Source organism: Heptranchias perlo, chromosome 20, assembly GCF_035084215.1.
Source record: "Heptranchias perlo isolate sHepPer1 chromosome 20, sHepPer1.hap1, whole genome shotgun sequence".
Lineage (NCBI taxonomy): Eukaryota > Metazoa > Chordata > Chondrichthyes > Hexanchiformes > Hexanchidae > Heptranchias > Heptranchias perlo.
In genome coordinates, this window is record NC_090344.1 from 48,162,350 (window position 1) to 48,180,131 (window position 17,782).

At 44.2% G+C, this 17,782-nt stretch overlaps 1 protein-coding gene across 1 annotated transcript; it reads left to right on the forward strand.

Annotated features, from left to right (window-relative positions):
- Positions 1-451: 451 nt before the first annotated feature.
- figla (folliculogenesis specific bHLH transcription factor) lies at positions 452-15,948 on the forward strand. The gene is made up of 5 exons (XM_068001629.1): positions 452-769; positions 6,408-6,560; positions 11,291-11,521; positions 14,356-14,421; positions 15,823-15,948. Exons 1-4 carry the CDS (start codon positions 464-466, stop codon positions 14,413-14,415), a joined length of 750 nt encoding a protein of 249 aa, XP_067857730.1. The 5' UTR covers positions 452-463; the 3' UTR covers positions 14,416-14,421; positions 15,823-15,948.
- The last annotated feature ends 1,834 nt before the right edge of the window (positions 15,949-17,782 follow it).

A 17,782-nucleotide genomic window follows, 5' to 3' on the forward strand; every position in this document is an offset into this window, starting at 1 on the left:
CTTTCCCTTTCCCCTTCCATTCCCCCTTCCCCTTCCATTCCCCCTTTCCCCTTCCCCCTTCCCCTTCCCCCTTCCCCTTCCCCCTTCCATTCCCCCTTTCCCCTTCCATTCCCCTTTCCCCCTCCATTCCCCCTTTCCCTTCCCCTTTCCCCCTCAACTCCTTCAATCAACCCATCAGGAAGAGTCCATGCTCCCTCATTGACGCCTGACCGCCAAGAACGGCGGGAGCCAGGGCGCATGCGCCTCTCGCCGAATTGCACCACGGGAGATGTAGTTCCGACCGCCATCCTTTGCGAGGCAGGCGGGCCTGTTGGAACTACAATCACCACAATGCCGTGCGATCCCCCACCGACTCAACCTGTCATGATGAGCACCTGTGACAAGAAACACAGTCAACCGAAAAGGTTCAAAAGCCCCGTGCGGGGGGGGTCACTACTCACTGAAAGTTTATGTGTATAAAACCATGTTGATGAAGGAGATGGCTGATAAGCAGGAAATGCAGTTTTGTTCTGAAATTGTTTGCAAGGAGTTGCAGGACTGTGGATTCCTCCATCAGGAGGGAGTGGTGGCAGGTGTTTCTGGCCAACTGCTTGTTGTGCCCGAGGCAGAAATGATGAATGATGTGTTGGAGGGGGCTTTTGGGCCATTGCCTGTTTTGGCTCCCATAAGGAAATTCAAGAGACAACCTTCTGGCCACTACGACACCAGCAAAGATGTGCAGGACTTGTTTGGCAAGAGGCGAGCAGCCAATGCAAGAGAGCGCCACAGGGTGAGGAAGGCTTAAAGCCTTTTTGAGGGCGAATAGATAATCTAGTTTGACAAATTAAATGAGTTATTGGTGAACTTTTAAACTCCATCTAGTTAAAGCCTTGAAATGTGAGGAGCAATTGTCTATATGATCTCCAGCCTTGCAGCTTTGAGTTGGAAGGATAGTTGTTTTCTGGCTACATTGGTTATTGGCCACAGGTTGATTAGTGCTTTCAAGCCATATGCTATAGAATGTATTATTGGTGCCACTGATATAAAGTGATTTATGTGAATTGTTTTTATTGTAGGTGTATTGATTACTTATTTGAGCTTGGAGGTTACGATTGTGTAGAAACTATAAACATATCTAAGTTTCTTTTGTTATACCTGGGGAAGATGGTAAGCAGTTATCGAACATAAGAACATAAGAGCAGGAGTAAGCCTGCTCCGCCATTCAATAAGATCATGGCTGATCTGATCCTAACCTCAAATTTAAATCCACGTCCAATTTCCTGCCTGCTCCCTGTAACCCCTAATTCCCTTTACTTCTAGGAAACTGTTGATTTCTGTTTTAAATTTATTTAATGATGTAGCTTCCACAGCTTCCTGGGGCAGCAAATTCCACAGACCTACTACCCTCTGAGTGAAGAAGTTTCTCCTCATCTCAGTTTTGAAAGAGCAGCCCCTTATTCTAAGATTATGCCCCCTAGTTCTAGTTTCACCCAACCTTGGGAACATCCTTACCGCATCCACCCGATGAAGCCCCTTCACAATCTTATATGTTTCAATAAGATCGCCTCTCATTCTTCTGAACTCCAATGAGTAGAGTCCCAATCGACTCCGCCTCTCCTCATAGGTCCACCCCCTCATCCCCGGGATTAACGGAGTGAACCTTCTTTGTACTGCCTCGAGAGCAAGTATGTCTTCTTAAGTATGGACACCAAAACTGAATACAGTATTCCAGGTGCAGTCTCACCAATACCTTATATAATTGCAGCAATACCTCCCTGTTTTTATATTCTATCCCCCTAGCAATAAAAGCCAACATTCCGTTGGCCTTCTTGATCACCTGCATCCTAACTTTTTGATTTTCTTTCACTTGGACCCCCAGATCCCTTTGAACTGCAGTACTTTCCAGTTTCTTGTCATTAAGATAATGACTTGCTCTCTGATTTTTCCTGCCAAAGTGCATAACCTCACATTTTCCAATATTGTATTGCATCTGCCAAATCTCCGCCCACCCACTCACCCAGCCTGTCTATATCCCCTTGTAGGTTTTTTATGTCCTCCTCACTCTCTGCTTTCCCTCCCATCTTTGTATCGTCTGCAAACTTTGATATGTTACACTCGGTCCCCTCCTCCAAATCGTTAATATAGATTGTAAAGAGTTGGGGACCCAGCACTGACCCCTGCGGAACACCACTGACTCCTGGTTGCCAGTCCGAGAATGAACCATTTATCCCAACTCTCTGCTTCCTGTTAGATAACCAATCCTCCACCCATGCCAGAATATTACCCCCAATCCAGTGATTCTTTACCTTGAGCAATAATCTTTTATGTGGCACCTTGTCGAATGCCTTCTGGAAGTCTAAATACACTCCGTCCACTGGTTCCCCTTTATCCACCCTGTACGTTATGTCCTCAAAGAACTCAAGCAAATTTGTCAGACATGACTTCCCCTTCGTAAAGCCATGGTGACTTTGTCCTATTAAATTATGTTTATCCAAATGTTCTGCTACTGTCTCCTTAATAATAGACTCCAAAATTTTACCCACCACAGATGTTAGGCTAACTGGTCAATAATTTCCAGCCTTCTGCCTACTACCCTTTTTAAATAACGGTGTTACATTAGCAGTTTTCCAATCTGCCGGGACCTTTACCGAGTCCAGAGAATTTTGGAAAATTATTACCAAAGCATCCACAATCCCTACTGCCACTTCCCTCAAGACCCTCTGATGTAAGCCATCAGGTCCAGGGGATTTATCCGCCTTGAGTCCCATTAATTTACTGAGTACCAATTCCTTAGTGATTTTAATCGTATTCAGCTCCTCCCCCCCTGGAGCCCCCTGTTTGTCCAGTGTTGGGATATTCTTAGTGTCCTCTACCGTAAAGACTGAAACAAAATATTTGTTCAGCATTTTTGCCATCTCCATGTTTCCCACCATTAATTTCCTGGTCTCATCCTCTAAGGGACCTACGTTTGCCTTAGCCACCCTTTTTCTTTTTATATAACTGTAGAAACTCTTGCTATCTGTTTATATTTTTTGCTAATTTATTTTCATAATCTGTCTTCCCTTTCTTAATCAATCCTTTCGTTACTTTTTGCTGTCTTTTGAAGACTTCCCAATCTTCTATCCTCCCACTAAGTTTGGCTACCTTATATGTCCTTGTTTTTAGTCTGATACTATCCTTAATTTCTTTACTTCGCTACGGATGGCTGTCATTTCTTTTACACCCTTTTTTCCTCAGTGGAATATATATTTTTTGGAAGTTGTAAAAAACTCCTTGAATGAACACCACTGCTCATGTACCATCTTACCCTTTAATCTATTTTCCCAGTCCACTTTAATCAATTCCGCTCTCATACCATCATAGTCCCCTTTATTGAAGCTCAGTACGCTTGTTTGAGAACCAACCTTCTCACCCTCTAATTGGATATGGAATGTAACCATGTTATGGTCACTCATTCCAAGGGGATCCTTAACTAGGACATTATTAATTAATCCTGGCTCATTACACAGGACCAGGTCCAAGGTTGCCTGCCCCCTTGTAGGATCAGTTACATACTGCTCAAGAAATCCATCCCTAATACACTCAATAAACTCTTCTTCAAGGCTGCCCTGCCCAATTTGATTTGTCCAGTTAATGATAGTTAAAATCCCCCATAATTATGGCTGTTCCCTTATTACCTGCCCCGACTACTTCCTGATTAATACTTCTTCCAGCAGAGTTGCAACTATTAGGAGGCCTATATACTGCGCCCACTAGTGTTTTTTTCCCCTTATTATTCCTTATCTCTACCCAAACTTTTTCATTGTCCTGACCCTTTGTCCCAATATCATTTCTCTGTATTAGCGATTCCTTCCTTTATTAACATAGCCACCCCACCTCCCCTTCCTTCCTGCCTGTCCTTCCTGATTGGGAAATAAATATGCCAGGGTATTTAACAGTTGTTGTCACCCTGCAGCCATGTTTCTGTAATGGCCGCAAGATCATACCCATACGTAGTTATTTGTGCCGTTAACTCGTCCATTTTGTTACGAATGCTACGTGCATTCAGATAAAGAACTTTCAAATATGTTGTGTGACACTTCGTTCCTGCTTTTTCCTTTTTTAACACTTTACCTTTTACTCCATACCTTCTGTCCCTTCCTGACACGCTTTCCTCTGTCTCCCTGCTCAGGTTCCCAACCCCCTGCCACAGCTTTGATGCTGGGTTAATCTCCTTGCGCCTTCTAGTTTTTATTTTATCTGTCGTGCCTAAAGTACACTTTCTTTCTGCTGCTCTACGCTTTTCCCTTTCACTTGTTCTTGAACAACTGTTTGTACTATTTGTATTGTCGATTTCCCCTGGGTCTTCCCCTCTCTTGCTGCTCTCAACTTTATTCCCTTCTGACTCCCCGCTCAGGTTCTCATCCCCCTGCCACTCTCGTTTAAACCTTCCCCAACAGCACTCGCAAACACCCCCGCGAGGACATTGGTCCCGGTCCTGCTTGGGTGTAACCCGTCACGCTTGTACAGGTCCCACCTTCCCCAGAACCGGTCCCAATGTCCCAGGAATCTAAATCCCTCCCTCCTACACCATCCCTGCAGCCACGCATTCATCCTGTCTATTCTCCTGTTCCTATACTCACTAGCACGTGGCACCGGTAGTAATCCTGAGATCACTACCTTTGAAGTCCTGCTTTTTAATTTATCTCCTAACTCCTTATATTCACCTTGCAAGACCCTATCCCTTTTTTTAACCTATGTTCGTTGGTTCCAATATGGACCACGACTACTGGCTGTTCACCCTCCCCCTCCAGAATGCCCTGCAGCCGCTCCGTGACATCCTTGACCCGAACACAAGGGAGGCAACATACCATCCTGGAGTCGCGTTTGTGGCCGCAGAAACGCCTATCTGTTCCCCTTACAATCGAATCCCCTATCACTATAGCCCTGCCACTCTTCTTCCTCCCCTCCTGTGCAGCAGAGCCACCCGTGGTGCCCCGAACCTGGCTCTTGCTGCTTTCCCCTAATCAGCCATCTCCCCCCAACAGTATCTAAAGCAGAATATCTGTTTGAGAGGGAGATGGTCCCAGGGGACTCCTGCTCTACCTGCCTAGTCCTTTTACTCTGCCTGGCCGTCACCCACTTCCTTTTTGCCTGCGTAATCTTTGCCTGCGGCGTGACCACCTCACTGAACGTGCTATCCACGATAGTCTCAGCATCACGGATGCTCCACAGTGAATCCACCCGCAGCTTCAGCTCCGAAAGACGGTTAGCCAGTAGCTGCAGCTGGACACACTTCCTGCACACATTGCAGGTGGAGCATATCACTGGTGCGAGCTGTGCTGCCATGACTTGCCTTAGACTCTCAGACTCTCCTCCTGCTCTTGGTCTCTCCTTTTATACTGTGCTCACCTCTCGGACTCTGCAGCATCACCTGTGACGTCGCACAGTAGTTGTCTCTTGTTACAGGTCTGCTGCTGCTTTTATTCCCCAATCTCAGTCTTCTACTCTCAGGTCCACTGCCGCTCTGGGGGAAAAAGTTAGAAAAAGCAAGGCAAAGCAGCACCTCCTTCCCCCACTTCACCCAACTCCCACACGGACCAAACTCTCAGCAGTTCACACTGTTGTCTGCACACCGAACTGCATGTAGCAGGAATGGGAGCTGTCCTGTTGGGTGGGTATTGAGTGAGGATTGGACAAACAAGGAGGGGGATGACTCTGGCTGGCTCGTGTGACTGTTGTGTTTAGGAGTATTAGGAAGCACGTACTCGGGTCCACTTATCGTGGGAGCAGGGTATTTAGATGGGGAGGGTTGAGGTGTTGCTGGGGATTTTCAAATGGGTGAGGTGGTTCGGGGAGTTAACTTCTAAACTGATATTGGTTTTAAGAAATATCCCCTGAAGTCCTCTTTCCTCCTTTCCCACCCACCTGTTGCAATTCTACAGTTCCTTGGTGCAATGTCTTAAGCTCATGAATTTAGATGGATCTGGTTTATTGCTGGGTGTAAGTTTTTTTTAAAAATTAAACATGTGCCATTGCTGCATATGGTATAAAACATAGACCTTGGTCACACTGCTGTGATTAAACTTTGATTTATTGGTAAATGTGCCTACTTGGCGACTCTGGCCTTGGAATACAAGGCTGCGAATCAATTGAAGTCGCTATATTTGTTAAACCTCATCGTTAGCATATGGTCACAGCAAGTGATCGTACTGTCAGCATATGCTTTATCGTGTTTCAAAGATAAATGAGGTTAAGAAGGTTCCTTCCTGCTTTTACACATCCCATAGTTTTTCCCCCAAGGAGTTGATCGATGGTTGGGTCAATATTTAACACTCTCTCCATTAGTAGCAGAGCTTTGGCTGTAATGTTGCTGATGGGATAAAACATCAATCAAACGTAAAACCTTGAGTATTTGAGTTCATGGAAAAATGTTTCTCTTATTTCAGGTACAAAGCATAAATGATGGCTTTTCAAAGCTTAAGACTCTGGTTCCTTTGATTCCTAAAGATCGAAAACCAAGCAAAGTTCATGTGCTCAGGGCTGCATCAGAATACATTCGTCTGCTGCGTATTATCTTGGAGGAAAGCGGAGGTACTGAGGTAAGCATCGTGAGATTGATTACATTTGTAACTTGGGGTGGAATGAGATAAGGGGGAAAAGATCAGGAGGTGAGAGATGTGATGGCCTTGAAATTGGGCCTGTGTTTTGCTGAGCTTTTTAAATGGCTGGGCATCCATGTCTTAAGCCCCAGAAAGATTTGAGTTTAACTTCTGGATTGTACAGATGATCCATTCCAACTATAGTTGGAGGGGCAGTACAGTTTGTAGTCTAAAGATTTGCTAGCTATTTAATCATGGCTTATGGTCAGTTGATGGCAGGTGACCACTGCCCATGGAATGATGTCTCATTCATTTATTGCTTTCTTCATGAGAGGGGAAGAAAAAACTGGAGCCAGCAAGATATTTTTCTCAATCTACATGTAACTTTCAAATATGGCCATTTCAGGTAATGATGGTTTGAATTTTTATTGGTGCTGTGTTGATGCTTCAGAGTTGATGGCATTGAATTTCACGAAAATTTATCCAATTATGGAGAATGCCCAGGAATGTCCAACCCTCCAGGAGTCTTCCTGGTGAATTCTCAATTGTCTGGACATGGAACCAGTGGCAGTCATTGCTATTGACTTAACTCAAATGACACTTTTTTTTGAATTTCTATGAAATTAATTTCACTACTGAGATTTTTCACTCCTGTGAATTCCCCTGCCCTTAAGGGGGTTTGTCCTGAATTCCCTATTGAATTTATTGGTGAATATCTTGGAGGAATCCAGAACTTGGGGCCATAAATACAAGTGGAAACATCTTCTCTACATCCACCCTGTCAAATCCTATCCTCCTGCTGCAGTAAAGTTGCTTTCTTCTGGTGCTCCTGCAGAAAAGTTGGTGGGTTCTGAGGATCCTGCAGGAAAGTTGGCCCACTTGCACCCCTGACACAGAATTGCATCAAATGCACAGACACAGGCCATTTGGCCCAACAGGTCTCTGCTGGTATTTATGAACAACATGAGCCTCCTCCCTACTTCATCTAACCCTCCCAGCATAATCTTCTATTCCTTTCTCCCTCATGTTTATCTAGCTTCCCCTTAAATGCATCGATGCTGTTTGCCTCAACTACTCTTTATGGTAGTGAGTTCCATATTCTAACTGCTCTCAGGGTAAAGTAGTTTCTCTTGAATTCCTCATTGGATTTATTAGTGAATATCTTGTATTTATGGCCCCTAGTTCTGGTCTCTCTGCAAGTGGCAACATCGTCTCCGCATCGACCCTATCAAATCCTATCCTTGTGCAATAAAGTTGCTTTTGGGTGCTCTGGAGTGGCTATTAACAGGTTAATCGAGGACAGTCAGCGTGGATTTGTTCAGGGAAGGTTGTGTCTGACTAACTTGATTGCTCAAAAAAATTGAAGTAACTAGGAGGGTCGATGAGGGTAACAGGTTTGATGTAGTTTACATGTGTTTTAGCAAGGCTTTTGACAAGGTCCCCATAGACTGGTCAGAAAAGTAAAAGCCCATGGGATCCAAGGGAAAGTAGCTAGTTGGATCCAAAATTGGCTCAGTGACAGAAAGCAAAGTGTAATGGTTGACAGGTGTTTTTGTGACTGGAGGGCTGTTCCCAGTGGGGTTCTGCAGGGCCCAGTGCTAAGTTCCTTGCTTTTTGTGCTATCTGTTAATGATTTGGACTTGAATGTGGGGGCATGATTAAGAAGTTTGCAGATGATACAAAATTGGCCATGTGGTTGACAGTGAGGAGGAAAGCTGTGGACTGCAGGAAGATATCAATGGACTGTTCAGGTGAACAGAAAATAGGCAAATGGAATTCAATCCAGAGAAGTGTGAGGTAATGCATTTGGGGAGGGCAAACAAGGCAAGGGAGTGCACAATAAATGGGAGGATACTGGAAGGTGCAGAAGAAGTGAGGGACTTTGGAGTGCATGTCTGCAAATCCATGAAGGTTGCAGGACTGGTAGATAAGGTGGTTTAAAAAGGCATACAGGATACTTTATTCGCCAAGGCATAGAATATAAGAGCAGGCAAGTTATGCTGGAACTGTACAACATTGGTTCGGCCACAGCTTGAGTACTGCATAGGGAGTTATTTTACAACTTTCAAAATAAATATATTCCACTGAGGAAAAAAGGGTGTAAAAGAAATGACAGCCACCCGTGGCTAAGTAAAGAAATCAAGGATAGTATCCGACTAAAAACAAGGACATATAAGGTAGCCAAACTTAGTGGGAGGATAGAAGATTGGGAATTCTTCAAAAGACAGCAAAAAGTAACTAAAGGATTGATTAAGAAAGGGAAGTTAGATTATGAAAAGAAATTAGCAAAAAATATAAAAACAGATAGCAAGAGTTTCTATAGTTATATAAAAAGAAAAAGGGTGGCTAAGGCAAACATAGGTCCCTTAGAGGATGAGACCGGGAAATTAATGGTGGGAAACATGGAGATGGCAAAAATGCTGAACAAATATTTTGTTTCAGTCTTTACAGTAGAGGACACTAAGAATATCCCAACACTGGACAAACAGGGGACTCTCGGGGGGGGGGGGGGGGGGAGCTAAATACGATTAAAATCACTCAAGAGATGGTACTCAGTAAAATAATGGGACTCAAGGCGGATAAATCCCCTGGACCTGATGGCTTCCATCCTAGGGTCTTGAGGGAAGTGGCAGTAGGGATTGTGGATGCTTTGGTGATAGTTTTCCAAAATTCCCTGGACTCAGGAGAGGTCCCGGCAGATTGGAAAACTGCTAATGTAACACCGTTATTTAAAAAGGGTAGTAGGCAGAAGGCTGGAAATTATAGGCCAGTTAGCTTAACATCTGTGGTGGGTAAAATTTTGGAGTCTATTATTAAGGAGACAGTAACGGAACATTTAGATAAGCATAATTTAATAGGACAAAGTCAGCATGGCTTTATGAAGGGGAAGTCATGTCTGACAAATTTGCTTGAGTTCTTCGAGGATATAACGTATAGGGTGGATAAAGGGGAACCAGTGGACGTAGTGTATTTAGACTTCCAGAAGGCATTCGACAAGGTGCCACATAAAAGATTATTACTTAAGATAAAAAATCACGGGATTGGGGGTAATATTCTGGCATGGGTGGAGGATTGGTTATCAAACAGGAAGCAGAGAGTTGGGATAAATGGTTCATTTTCGGACTGGCAACCAGTAACCAGTGGTGTTCCACAGGGGTCGGTGCTGGGTCCCCAACTCTTTACAATCTATATTAACGATTTGGAGGAGGGGACCGAGTGCAACATATCAAAATTTGCAGATGATACAAAGATGGGAGGGAAAGTAGAGAGTGAGGAGGACATAAAAAACCTGCAAGGGGATATAGACAGGCTGGGTGAGTGGGCGGAGATTTGGCAGATGCAATATAATATTGGAAAATGTGAAGTTATGCACTTTGGCAGGAAAAATCAGAGAGCAAGTTATTTTCTTAATGGCGAGAGACTGGAAAGTACTGCAGTACAAAGGGATCTGGGGGTCCTAGTGCAAGAAAATCAAAAAGTTGGTATGCAGGTGCAGCAGGTGATCAAGAAAGCCAACGGAATGTTGGCTTTTATTGCTAGGGGGATAGAATATAAAAACAAGGAGGTATTGCTGCAGTTATATAAGGTATTGGTGAGACCGCACCTGGAATACTGCATACAGTTTTGGTCTCCATACTTAAGAAAAGACATACTTGCTCTCGAGGCAGTACAAAGAAGGTTCACTCGGTTAATCCCGGGGATGAGGGGGCGGACATATGAGGAGAGGTTGAGTAGATTGGGACTCTACTCATTGGAGTTCAGAAGAATGAGAGGCGATCTTATTGAAACATATAAGATTGTGAAGGGTCTTGATCGGGTGGATGCAGTAAGGATGTTCCCAAAGATGGGTGAAACTAGAACTAGGGGGCATAATCTTAGAATAAGGGGCTGCTCTTTCAAAACTGAGATGAGGAGAAACTTCTTCACTCAGAGGGTGGTCGGTCTGTGGAAGCTACATCATTAGATAAATTTAAAACAGAAATAGACAGTTTCCTAGAAGTAAAGGGAATTAGGGGTTATGGGGAGCGGGCAGGAAATTGGACATGAAGCTGAGTTCGGATCGGTCAATGCCCTGTGGGTGGCGGAGAGGGCCCAGGGGCTATGTGGCCGGGTCCTGCTCCGACTTCTTGTGTTCTTTAGATTTGTGGTTGGGATCAGATCAGCCATGATCTTATTGAATGGCGGAGCAGGCTCGAGGGGCCGATTGGCCTACTCCTGCTCCAATTTCTTATGTTCTTATGTTCTTATGCATACTGGTCACATTACAGGAAGGATGTGTTTGCACTTGAGGGTACAGAGGAGATTTATGAGAATTTTTAGCTATGAAGATTGGATAGGCTGGGGTTGTTTTCTTTGGAACAAAGGAGGCTGAGGGGAGATTTAATTGAGTGTGTAGATAGTGGATAGGAAGGACTTATTTCCCTTGGTCAGTGACCGGGAGTGTAGATTCAATGAAATTGATAGAAGGATTAGAGGGGAGCTGAGGAGAAAATTTTTTCAGGGTGGTGAGGGTCTGGAACTCGTGCCTGAAGGGTGATAGAGGCAGAAACCCTGAACTCAATTTAAAAAGTACCTGGATGGGCACCTGAAGTGCCGTGACCTGCAGGGCTATGGACTAAGTGCTGGAAAGTGGGATTAAGCTGGAGAGCTTTTTCAGCCGGCACGGAGATGATGGGCTGAATGGCCTCCTTCTATGCTGTAACTTTGATCAACTCTTACTTTTGAGACAGGAAGATGTTGAGAAGGAGTGGAATGCAGAACTTCCTGACTTTGAGGAGCCACCACTGTTAGTGAACAGAGCACCTACAGGAAGCATCCTTGCTAGCTGTGGTCCTCACCTTCAAATGGACGATGGCATGAGAAGCCACCTTGAACCTGTGGCTTGTGAAGATGAACACAACATATGGGATAGTCACATTATGCCCTATGTAGGCAATGTCCAGCTACAGAATGGAAACTTGGTGATGTATCTGAGTCTATACAATTGTTCATTATTTTGCAGAATGTTTTTTTAAATCTGTGTTGAAATGATGGTTGCGTTCATCCATTATGTTTTGTAACAATGATATACAGAAGAACCACCTCCTCGAGCTAGCTAATACCTGTCACTCAGCTATTGGGAGCAGTCAATTGGCTCGGCATTATTGGGTTAGAGAAGGACAAATCTTCCAGGGTTTTATTCCTGATTGTCCAGTGATGTCCTATTTTTTGAGTTGGATGAAGACAAAAGAAGGCTGTGTTTGTTTTTATTTGATTATTTACCCCCTCCACACCTGACTGTCACTGAAGCTGATATGCACGGGCAGGTTCCTGCAGAGCAGTGCCCCCTGATGAACGCTCAATGCTTGCGGGGGGGCGGCGGAGAGAGGTGGGTGGGTGCAAGTGGAGGAAGAGGAAAAATGGCAAGGCAGCTAGATATTGTATTAATGTTTCATGTATCTCTTTTGGATATAAAATATTTTGATACTTGTTGTAATGTTAAAGTAATTGATGTTTTAATGCTGCTGTCCTGTTCCTGCTTTAAAGCTTGTGTTGAATGGTTAATGACTGACTGTCAATCTTGGGCATGAGAACAGCCTCTTGGGATTGGGTGAAGAATGCATGTTGCTATTGATGCCAGAAGACATGGCTGGTTTAGTTCCATGTTTCTACAGCCATGTGACTTTACCGTTTGGTATATCTGTCCTAAAATCCCACTGGGAAATGACGACATACTTCCGTGGGGTAGGGGAGAAATGAAATGTCCCATGACTGTGGTAGGGTTACTTGCCTTCTGTCGGTGGAGTTAAGGGTCAAAGGCAAACTGAGTGGTTCATAGTACTGTGTTTGTTTCCTGATGTGGAGAGACTTGACAGGTCATGTACCTTGCTGCCAAATGCTGTAAGACATCAATGGGTGTTGCAGAGCAGCTCATTAAATGGCATAAGGCCAGCATAAGTCTTTGAACTGCACATACATTCTCATAGAGCAAAGCAACTCTACGTTCCATTGATTCTCAGACTTTGCATTGAGCCGCTGAGCAGCAAGGGAGACCGCATCTCGTTGGTCAGAAAACAAACTCTCTTTTCTCCCACCCCACAATATAGAATCAAGGGAATTGCTTAGAAAAACACTTCATCTCTGTTGCACCCCCACCCCCTAAAAGTCTTTGTGTAAGAAGTAAGTGAGATGCAAGTTTTGTGTTCCTCAGAATGTCCTGAGATTATGCTTGACAAACTTACAGCAGTTGATATATTCACAGAATACACAAGCTGAAGTGTTTGCAACCATCTTCAGCCAGAAGTGCCGAGTGGATGATCCATCTCTGCCTCCTCCCAATATCCCTGCCATCACAGAAGCCAGTCTTCAGCCAATTTGATTCACCCCCCATGAGATCAAGAAACGGCTGAGTGCACTGGATACAGCAAAAGATATGGAGCCTGCTGACATCCCAACTGTAGTTCTGAAGACTTGTGCTCCAGAACTATCTGTGCCTCTATTCAAACTGTTCCAATACAGCTACAACACTGGCGCCACCTTTGACCAGAAAGTTAACTGGACCAGCCACGTAAATACTGTGGCTGCAAGAGCAGGTCAGAGGCTGGGTATTCTGCGGCGAGTGACTCACCACCTGACTCCCCAAAGCCTTTCCACCATCTCCAAGGCACAAGTCCGGAGTGTGATGGAATACTCTCCCCTTGTGCTGTTGGAGCTGCACTTTTCCAGGCAAGAAGCTTGACACCATCCAGGACAAAGCAGCCTGCTTGATTGGTACTCCCTTCACCACTGACACACTGGCTGCAGTGTGTACCATCTTCAAGATGCACTGCAGCAACTCGCCAAGGCTTGTTCGACAGCATCTCCAAAACCCACGACCTCTACCACCTACAAGGGCAGTGGGCACATGAGAACAACACCACCTCCAAGTCACACACCATCCCGACTTGGAAATATATCGCTGTTCCTTCATCGGGTCAAAATCCTGGAACTCCCTTCCGAACAGCACTGTGGGAGAACCTTCACCACACGGACTGCAGCGGTTCAAGGCGACGGCTTACCACCACCTTCTCAAGGGCAATTAGGGAAGGGCAATAAATGCCGGCCTCGCCAGTGACACCCACATCCCATGAAAAAAAATTTTTAAAAATTAATGTTTGCTGTTGGCGAGGTTCAGATAATTTTCTAGACTCTTTGATCCTGGTGTAAAATAATTAACATTTTACAAACCACAAGTACAGTGTACAGTTCTGGTCTCCATATTACAAAAATGATGGGAGGCACTGAAGGCACAAAAAATTTACAAAGATGTGCCACAGAACTATCAGGACAGACTGAACAGGCTGGGGCTCTTCCCTCTGGAAAGCAGAAGGGTGACAAAATAAGAGGCCTTTTAAAAAAAATTATGAAAGGGATTGATCATGGACATAAAGATATTTCCACTTGTGGGGAGTCTGAAACTAGAGGACACAAAAGGTAGTTACTATTAAATCCAATAAGGATTTCAGGAAAAACTTTACCCAAAGTGGTTAGAATGTGGAACTTTCTACCACATGGCATAGTTGAGGCAAATAGCATGGATGCATCTAAGGCACAGTTAGCAAAGTACATGAGGGAGAAAGGAATAGAAGTATATGCTGCTTGGGTGGGAGGAGCCTCATGGAGCATAAACGCCAGCATGGACCAGTTGGACCGAATGGCCTGTTTGTGCTGTAAATTGCATGTTGTAATGATGCAGTATGGTGCATAGACAAAATATGTTGCTCAAGCTTTATGCAAGGATGTAGCTTACCCTGAATTTGGCTTATTTCAATTTCAGATATTCCAGGCAAATGAGGGTTCCTGTTCCACTGTAGCCGTTGGGTTGCTTTTGGAGTAAAGCAAGGTAAGCAGTTCCTAATTCCACTAGTTGGCTGCAAACTCATTCGGCAATTGGTCGTCTAATGTTGTCTGGAGGCTGGACCTGGGTGACAGGCTCTTCTCTGACCAACTTTCACATCTCGTTTCAAATCCAATCCAGCTGCTCTGTTGTCAGTTCCCTCTAGTTCAGGTTTGACATGAAATGAGTTTAGCCTCAATCCATTTCCTGGTGTGCAAGAGCTGAAGTTCACAGCAGTCCCTCAGTAAAAGGCAGCAGGTGTAGGAAAATGCAAGTGTCTTTGGATGCACAGCAGGGAATGCCTGTCTGAGAATTGGAACTGAGACCTGTTGTTGGGACGGTTAGAATGTTGTTGCTTTGGATCAAGTTGTTAGATGAGACTGGAGTGCTCGGTGCTGGTGCCTTGTGTTTCCCAGCACCCATATCCTGAATTATTAATATTAGTAACTTTGAACAAAACTGAAGTTCTTGAACATTTGTCTGCATACAGCTGTCGAGACAAATCCGAATTTCTGCTTGCCTTTCCAAATTGCAAGAACAAGGTATTGTGTGCATGTTTTGTTAGTCCTGATCATTGACTGATCAGTTATTCCTGGTATAAATGTACCAATATGCACTGGTAGGTGAACACTTTTGTATTAATACTTTATTCCTGTATGAATGTGCATTTGAAAAGAATTTGTGTGGTTAATCAGTATATAGACATCTTTTGAAGGGAAGAAAAATCAATGATTTATTGTGATAACCTGAAATTACAACTTTGCTGCTCAATATTTGCATTGACTGCTCAGCTCTAATACAGCATTCTCCAATGTGCACTCTATTTCCTATAAATTGGGAGATCTTGTCTCATGTGGTGTCCAGGACCTATTGACGGGGGAGAAAACCTCCGCAATCTTGTGGCTTTAGCCATTGAAACATTGTATTTGGGTGAAACTCGATTTCAGCTGAATCATGCTGTCCAGTTTCAGCACGAGGTACTGGTCTGAACCCATAATATATACTGAAGTAACACCTGATTTGCAGACACTAAATTTACAGTTGGGGTTCTGGCAATGATCACTTCAACTGATCAGTCTGCTTTTACTCCTTGCAAAGAATAAGGGGGCCTTGAGGATATATTCAGGAGACAGTTTCTTTGTTTGGATTCAGGATTCAGCTGTTTTTTTTTAAACAATCATTCTCCTCCAGGTTCACTTTCTTTAACTGTCCGAGTGAGTCTATTCGTCAGTTGAGAAACCTAAGTTTAACACTTGTGAAAGAGTAGCTTTTGGCCAAAAAAGCCTACCCCTCCCTTTCTTCCCCACCCCCCCCCCCCCCAACTTCGGGGATCGTAGTGTAACAGGCTGCCTTTAAGATCAGGAGTACCCGATATCTAATTTGTTTCTAATGTGAATTTTGTTACAGATGCTATGATCACAGGGCATGATACTGAAAGAAGTGTCTGTATTAACTGCAATGTATTGGGAGAAATGATTTGTATAAAATTGCTTCCAACTAATTCAAAAGACTGAATTGTAAACTTTCAATGCTCTGTGAAACATATTAAAATTGAGTATTCACTCTTGAATTTTGTAATAATGATCATTTGGTTGACTCTTGTAAATCATACTTGATCAGAGAACTTTGGTTTTGAACCTTTTTGTCTCCTTTCCCTCAGGATTTCACATTCAAGGCACTCCATGTTGCAATATGACAAACCAGGAGGTTTTATGCTCACTTTGCTGTAATAGTTGGTATTGCTGGCCCTGGAATAGGGCAGGGCAAATCAACCAAGGTGCAGATGTTTGGTGACAACCTTTGATCAAATTGCCTGCCACCGCTCCATGTGTCGGCTTATGGCAAACAGGCACGTAGAGCTGCCGGGAGCTCTTGGGTTATCAACTTTTCAACAGGAGCTCGAGTGGGATTGAAGCTGCAGGTGGGGACTAGAAATTTTAGATCTTCCATACAGTGTCAGTAGTAGATGATGTCGTGCCAGGGAAATCCCACATGTCACCTTGGCTTCACCTGCCATTATAACCACTGACCATTGCTGCAGTCCTTGTCCACCCCTTCCTGATGGTGGACAACAACCAGTCTCGTCGATGGGTGACGAGGGAAACAGTTGCCGAGCTGTGTCATCTCTTGTAAGGACATCAGCTGACAATCTGGGTGTCAGTAAGTGATCATGAAGCCAGCTTGGATTTTGATTACTTGTGCAGCTTAGAAGAACGTCAGGAGTAGGCCATACAGTCCTTTGAGTCAGCTCTGCCATTCACTAAGATCATGGCTGATCTTTGACCTCAACTTCACTTACATACCCAATCCCCCTATCCCTTGATTTCCCCTAGAGTCCAAAAATCTATTTATCTCAGCCTTGAACATATTGAAGGACTCAACATCCACAGCCCCCTGACATAGAGAATTCCAAAGGTTCACAGACCTCCTGAAGAAATTCCTCCTCAGCTCAGTCTTAAATGGCTGACCCTTGTGAAAGATATATGGCTACCCATTTATATTGATGAATATGCCCTGCTGAGGTATGGGTGTCCATGAGTTGGAATCAAAGGATGGTTGGGTTGTCTGATTGCATATAAATTTTGAATAGGTCACCCAGTAACACAATGGCATTCATTGCCTAAGTAAATGGGCCATTGTTGGTGCCATCAAGAAGGGTGCCATTGTTTCCTGTTCCCACATACCTATAGCGACTGCACAGATCGTTGAGCTTGGCAGGCACCTTGTAACAGGAATGGTGCATAATCTGTCCACTTCGTCAGACATGGCACAGAAAGGTTGAACTCTTGTGTTAGACCTGAATTTGTAAATAGACCATTATAGGTAAACATCATCTTGTGGTTAGTTGCTCCAATGAGTTGTCAAAGCAGCTTAATTACATGGAAGTTCACTGAGTGTCACCCATGGCTCAGTTGGTAGCATTCTTGCCAAGTCAGAAGGTTGGGTTCGAGTACCACTCCAGAAACTTGAGCACATAGTACTGCACTGGGATGCCAGTCTAGGTTGAGGGTGTACTGCACTGTCAGAGGTGCCATCTTCTGGATGAGATGTTAAATCAAGGGTGGAGGTAAAAGATCCCATGGCACGATCTTGAAGAGCTGGGGTGTTCTCCCCAGTGTCCTGGCAAATATTTATCCCTCAATCACATTACTAAAATGAGATTATCTGATAATTATCACATTGCTGTTTGTGGGCCATTGCTGTGTGCAAATTGGCTTGCCTACATTAGAACAGTGATGACAATTGTAAAAAAAAAATCTTCCTTGGCTGAAGTGTTTTGGGACATCCTGAGGTTGTGAAAGGTGCTATCGAAATGCAAGCTCTTTCTATCTTTCACTGCACTATACCTGCTAGACAGTAGTGCAAC

What these genes read in the sequence shown, in the direction of transcription:
- figla (XM_068001629.1), top strand. Translation starts at nt 464, where the DNA reads ATGTTGATGAAGGAGATGGCTGATAAGCAGGAAATGCAGTTTTGTTCT. An exon ending in AGGAAAGCGGAGGTACTGAG is followed by an intron (nt 6,561 to 11,290) that starts GTAAGCATCGTG and finishes CTTTTGAGACAG; the next exon opens with GAAGATGTTGAGAAGGAGTG. An exon ending in AGCTACAGAATGGAAACTTG is followed by an intron (nt 11,522 to 14,355) that starts GTGATGTATCTG and finishes TTTCAATTTCAG; the next exon opens with ATATTCCAGGCAAATGAGGG.